General features: G+C 61.3%; 1 protein-coding gene across 1 annotated transcript in view; it reads right to left on the bottom strand.

The window, feature by feature from the left end:
* LOC102424797 (hemicentin-2-like) overlaps positions 1-6622 on the bottom strand; it is a gene marked incomplete at both ends in the record, with an annotated part of 105169 nt that overhangs the window by 33038 nt on the left and 65509 nt on the right. Inside the window, 6 exon segments of the mRNA XM_023748081.1 lie at positions 534-647; positions 755-916; positions 1856-1952; positions 2774-2961; positions 3352-3465; positions 5287-5505. Coding sequence (XP_023603849.1) covers positions 534-647; positions 755-916; positions 1856-1952; positions 2774-2961; positions 3352-3465; positions 5287-5505 — 894 coding nt within the window.

Raw genomic sequence — 6622 nt, 5'->3', positions numbered from 1 at the left:
CCACCCTTTCACCCCAAAAGATCCAAAAGGACAAGAGACCCTAACACAAGCCTCCCTCCGAGAAACCCCTGGTCAAATCCGGCCCGGGAAGGGGCTTCCACTCAGGTAAAACTCCTTGCACAAACCCAGGGCTAAGGCCCACTCCCAATTCATCGTTTAGTCCATAGTCGGTAAACTGCGCCAACAAGCCACAAGTGGCTCGTGACCACAGGTGCCGAGCCGCCAGTTTGCCGACCACTGGGTTAGTCCTTATACCAACTGGCCCCTACAGATGAGAGTTAATGCTCAGAGAGCGGGCATGACTTGCCCAAGGTCACTGAGTAAGTGCACAGCTGAGTTTCAGACTCAAGTGCGTCCAGTCTGCAGACCCTGACCCGAACCCCCCAAGTCTGCAGCTGGACACCGTCGCTGCAGGAGGCTCGGCACCCCAGGCTCCCCGGGGTCCTCCCCCGGCGGTGCTGCCTGAGGGGCGTGGGCGGAGGGCTGACTGAAGGAGCGGGGAGGGTGCAGGTGGGGGGACAGACAGGACGTACCCAGCACGCTGAGCCGCACCAGCTTCTGGTCTCGGCCGGCGGCATTGAGGGCCTCGCACATGTACGTCCCGGAGTCTGCCAGCTGCGCCCGGGCCAGCTGCAGCGTGTGGGTGCCTGCCAGAGGGGGTGGGGTGTCAGCCCCTCGCACCAGCAACTGGGCTGCCTCCCAGACTCTCAGCCTGGTCCCCACAGAGCTGGGCCCCAAGCCTCAGTTTACCCACCAGGCAGGAGGAAGACGTCTTCTCCCAGGGAGAGGGCCTGGCCGTCCTTGTACCACGTGACCTCGGGGCTCGGGTGAGCGCGGACGTCACAGGGGAGGGACACGCTGCTGTTGAGGATGGCGGTGACCTGCTCTGAGTCCAGGCCTGTGATGTGTGGTGGGACTGCCCCGTGGCCACCGGATAAAGAAAGACACTTGAGGATGCACCCGGCGGGGGAGGGGAGAGCGACAGCGGCAGCACAGGACTCAGCTCCCGGCCTCAGCTGGCCGCGCTGTCGAGCAACGCTGTGCAGCTGCCTGTTCATCACCACCGCTCACAGATGGGAGCACGGGGCGTGGGGACCAGAGAGGGTCAGTCACTTTCCCGTGGCCACTCAGCCGGCCAGTAGCAGGTTTGAGTCCTAGACCTTGAGTGCTCAACGCTGTCACCCTCTGTTCCCGAGGCCACAGCTGGAGGCTGAGCGCACAGCCACGGAGGGGCATGCGTCACAAGAATGTGGCGGTCAAGAGGGCCAGCTCCGGGGCAGTGACCCCCACTGGGTGACCTCTCTGTTTCTGCAGCTGTGGGGTTGGGCCAGTGGATGGCAAACTGCGGCCCCTTGAGTGTGGCTCTTCCACAAAATACCACGTGAGGGCACGCACGTACAGTGCGATTGAAACTTTGTGGCCACACTCAAGGGGCCAAAGAGCCGCATGTGGCTCGCGAGCCGCAGTCTGCCGACCACTGGGTTGGGCTAACCTCTGAGCTCTGCGGGAAGGAGTCGGCCCCAGGCCAGGTACGCAGTAAGTGCTTAATCATGGTGCCGTAAGGCCAGAAGAGCCGCTCCCCCGACCACCTTCAAAGTGGCTTAGAGTCATCTGGGGATGGCCCTGGGCGATCGAGGTCCCCTAGATCCTCTCTGTCCTGGGATGTGGCTGGTGCCAGGCCAGGATGACTAACCTCTGGGTGCAGCCTCGGGGCCTGGGACACAGGAAGCACGAGGTGGTGCCCTCAGGGAGGGACTAGGTGCTGTGCCTGCCACGGAGCAGGTCGAGTGGGCCCGGGCACCAGCCTCTCCTCAGCCGGGGAGCCCCAGGGGGCCGCCTGCCCTGCCCAGCTCACCTTGCACCCTAAGTGTGAAGAGCTTCTCCACGGAGCCCGCCGGGTTCTCGGCCACACACATGTAGCTGGCAACGTCGGCCACCTCTGCTGTGGAAACCTGTGGGTGCAGAGAGAGGGCGCCTGGTGGCTGTGGTCCCCCTTCCCGGGAACCACTGGGAGGGACCCCCCTCACCACACCAGGCACGGCGGGCACCAGGAGGAACCCCGAAGAAGGCCACCTGTCTACATGGAGCGGTGTGTAGGGGCTCCACTGATGGGCACGCACACCCCACATCCGTCCAGGGCAGTGGTTCTCAACCTTCTGGCCCTTTAAATACAGTTCCTCATGTTGTGACCCACCATAAAATTATTTTCGTTGCTACTTCATAACTGTCATGTTGCTACTGTTATGAATCATAATGTAAATATCTGACATGCAGGATGGTCTTAGGCGACCCCTGTGAAAGGGTCGTTCCACCGCCAAAGGGGTCTCGACCCACAGGTTGAGAACCGCTGGCCTAGGGCTTTCTGTGACACAGGAGGGGAGTGTGAGGTTGGGCTGGGTGACCCCCTATAGCAAACACGATGGTCTCCCCCCAGTTCGGAGGAGGCTGCTCTATGCTGTGTTGAGCTGCAGGGGTCCCGGGCAGCTGTGTCTAGAAACTGGGTGGCCAAGGGTGCTGCCCAGGGCCCTGAGCCGCGCTGGCTGTAGGTGCGACATCAGCAGAATTCCCAGGCGCTACGCTCGCCCGTGCCTGCCCGCGAGGCACATGGTGGCGGTGGACACGCATCCTTGGGGGGTTGGATGAAGCCCGGGAGCTCCCGCAGGCTCTCGGGCAGGGACCTCATTTGGCTCAGATAACGGCAGCTCCTGGTCCGGGCCAGCACCCCTGAGCCTCGGCAGCTGCTGCCTTTAGCCACGGCGGGGGACGCCCTGACCTGCAAGACTTGCCCGTCCTCCAGGACCTGCAGCCGTGGGCTCGGGGAGAAGGGCAGCCCGTTCTGGAGCCACGAGATGGTGGGCATGGGGTTGCCCAGGGCTGGACACTGTAGGCTGACAGTGCTGCTGGCATTGACGGTCACCTCCTCCACCAGCTCCTCCGTGTCCCCCGGGATCACAGGTGGGGCTGGGTGGGGGAGAGGAGGGTGAGGAGCAGGCAGCCTCCCTGGGAAAGGTCCCTGGGCAGGGGGGGGGGGTAGGCATGGAGGTGAGAGCAGCGCTTGGTGCCAGGCATTGGCTGGGCTCCTTGTGCCCCACTCCCCAAGCCCTCCCAGGCCCTGGTGCAGCTGAGGAATCTGGGGCACAAAGAGGGCTGTGAACTAACTGCTCCAGGTCACACAGCTAGGAGTTTGAACCCAGTCCTGTCTGGTTTCAGAGCCCAAGCTCGCAACCCCTACATTATCAACCTCCAAGTCCTGCCAGACCATGTTCCCCACTGTGACTCCTGGGGGGGGGGGGTGCTCACGGAGCCTGCAGACGTGACACCCCCCTCCCACCCCCAAGGCCGGCCACTCACTCAGCACCATCAGCTCGTAGTGCAGCCAGTCCTCGCCCACCTCGTTGGAGGCCTTGCACGAGTACCTCCCAGCATCCTCTGCACGCACCAGGGGAATCTGCAGGACCCGGCCTCCTGTGGGGAGAGGGATGGGGGGGGGACAGAGGCTTGGGGGATCTGGGACACATCACCGCCCCCCCAATCCCCATCTGTGAAATGGAGAGCATCTGCCCGCCCCGCCCAGCTCTCGGGGCTGGGGCACCAGGCCTGGCCGCACCTCCCTGCTCTCTGACTCGGTGCTGTAAACACTCCCATCTCACAGATGGAAAAACTGAGGCTTCCCAAGAGCACCCCGCAGTGCTGAGCCCAGCTCCTTGATGAGGGCAGAGGGAAGGGCCAGAGAGCTGGGCAGAGGCTCTTGGGAGGCAAAGAGGCAGCTGCGGGCTGTGGCGGTTGGGGGTGGATGTTGCTAGCAGCTGTCATCTGAGACCCTCTGTGATCCAGAGCCTGCCAGGGCCAGACCCTGGCATCTCTGGGGGCTGGAGCTGGTCTCTAGCAGGGGCCGAGTGAGGGTCACTGTGTGCTCACATTCTCGGTCAGGGGCTCGCTGGCCCAGGCTGGGTGTGTGTGTGTGTGGGGGGGGGGGGGTTGTGACCAGGGTTGGAACTAGGGGCTCATTACATGCAGAGCCAGGGGACAGCGGTCATGATTAAGGAGGGAGGGAGGGGCCACCGTCAGGGTCATTTATGTGTGAGGTTAATCTATGTGCTCGGGATTGGGAGTCAGTGGCCAGGGTCAGAGTTCAATGGTGGGGCTGAAGGTTTACGGCGAGGACAGAGGGTCGGAGCTGTGGCCAGGGAGCAGCATGTGACTGAGGTCTCTGTGTACCCAGGATTGGGGCCAGTGTCCCGTCCGAGAGGAGGCGAGGGGGTCAATCCAGGGGTTCTGACAGGAGCAAACAGCTGTCAGCAAGCGCTGCCCCTCTCGGATCTCTGAGGCCACCTTCTTTTGCAAGAGCCAAAGTACAAGCCCTGGGGTGACCCTGCTCAGCAGCACCCCGCACCCCACCTCACCTCCCTCGCCCCCGCCCTCAGCGGCCCCGGCACTGCCCACGCCTGGCAGGACCTGGGGCCAATCCTGAGCCGGGAGACGGCCGAATCCCCCCTGAGACACACCGGGCTCTGTGCCCGAACGTCTCCCAGGTCTGCTCTACCCCAGGGAGCTCGGCCAGCCGCCAGGGAAGCCGGGCGTTTGGAGCCTTTTAATTCAAAACCCTCCACAGAAAAAAAACTATTCTAAATAAAAAGGTTGTTTTTTAAAAAAACTAAATCACCTTAAATAAACATATAAAGCAGCAAAAAGAAAGCAAAGGTCACAAGGGCCCGAGTTTGGCCCCGGCGTGGCCCTCAGCCCAGTGGGAGGTTCTTCTGCTGTTGGGATGATCACGAGAGGCCAATAAAGCAGCGGCTTCTGCCCAGCTGCTGCCGCTCAGGGGTTGAGCATCGACCTATGAACCAGGAGGTCACGGTTCGATGCCCGGTCAGGGCACAGGCCCGGGTTGTGGGCTCGATCCCCACTAGGGGGTGTGCAGGAGGCAGCCGATCAATGATTCTCTCTCATCATTGATGTTTCTGTCTCTCCCTCTCTCTTCCTCTCTGAAATCAATTAGAAGGAAAAGCAGCAGCAGCGGCAGCGGCTCCCTCTAAGAAAGACGTCGGCTTCAGTGGTTATTTCCGGACATCGCAGATCTCGAAGCCCAGAGAACTTCCAGCGCCGGATTTCAGAGGCGGCGAAGGCCCAGCCTGTCAAAGGCCCTGCCCGAGGCCACACAGCAAGCAGCACGAGGGGGCGCCCAGAGGACCGGCAGAGGGCAGCTGAGGGGACCAGCTCCGATGCGGGTGTGACCCCGGTCCCTGCCTGCAAAGGCCCCGACTTCTCCGCGCAGCCCCGGCCTACCTTGCAGGACAGACACCCCGTCTGTGGCCGAGAGGGGCTGGTCCTCCCTGTACCAGGTGAGCTCCGGGGGCGGGACCGCGTTGGTGTCGCAGTACAGGTATGCGGGGTTGTTCTCCACGACCTCCCGGTATTCCGTCACCCCGCCCCGGGCCTCCTCCTCCCGGGACAGGATTTCGAAGGTTGCACTGGCATCACCCACCTTCTGGAACATGGGGGGCACTGGGGAGGGGCGACAAAGGCATTACGACACACAGCGTGGGATGGAGAGGGACCTCTGCTCAAAGGACCCCGTCCCGGCCTCCCCCGGGAGTGGACATTGCACTGTTTGAGCCAATCCCGTAGGTCAAGGCGTTTTTAAAATTCACTCATCCCTTCAACTGGTGGTTTTTTATTTTTGGGGTTTTTTTGCAATGAGTGTTTATTGAGCAATGTCTGTGCTGGGCACAGGAATGAGGCTCCTGCCCACCGCAGCTCATGTCTAATGGACGCCAGACTTCTCCTGACAAGGTGGTTTTTTTCAAGGGAGGGAGCCAGATCCTGAGCTTTAGCCAGCGTGTTTACTGGAGCCCAGAGGATAAAATCATGGGCTTTTAGAACTGAGGCGCCCCTCAAGGCCACCCCATTCAGCCACCCACATGTTACCAAGGCAAAACTAAGGCCTAGGGGGCAGTGATGTTCCCAGGTCACCAAGTCAGTGAATGGAAGAGCCCAGGCCAGGCTCTGGGCGCCAGACATGCCAGACGGTGGTGAGAAAGGGGATGGACCGCCCGGCTGGTGTTGCTCAATGGTTAGCATCGGCCTATGAACCAGGAGGTCACGGTTCGATTTCTGGTCAGGGCACATGCCCGGGTTGTGGGCTCGGTCCCCAGTAGGGGATGTGCAGGGGGGCAGCTAATCAATGAATCTCTCTCATCATAAAAGTTTCTATCTCTCTTTTACTCACCCTTTCCTCTCTGAAATCAATAAAAATATATTTAAAAAAGGGGGGGGGCAGGCAGGCGTGACAGAGACCTTCTTGCCCACGACTCTGGAGCCAGACACCCCCGCCTCCAGCCATGCCGCCCAGGTTCCCAGCGCCTGCCCCCACCAGGCCCCTGTGGTACCCACAGACCCGGTATTCACCGCGTAAAGCCCGGGCGGCTCCCCGCCACATTTGTGGCAGCATTTTAAGGAACCCCACCAATATCATGAAACCCGGGGAGCGGTGCCCGCACCTCCCCCCCTCCCGTGACAGCATTGACGTCTTTTGAAGAAGAATTTAAAGGTGTGGGGGGGACAAAAATCCAAAACGCGTTCTGTAAATGGGGTGGGCCATCCTTTTCTCTTGATATCTTTT

Source organism: Myotis lucifugus, unplaced genomic scaffold (assembly GCF_000147115.1).
Source record: "Myotis lucifugus unplaced genomic scaffold, Myoluc2.0 scaffold_1126, whole genome shotgun sequence".
NCBI classification, from domain to species: Eukaryota; Metazoa; Chordata; class Mammalia; order Chiroptera; family Vespertilionidae; genus Myotis; species Myotis lucifugus.
This window is presented reverse-complemented; position numbering and strand designations above follow the sequence as displayed.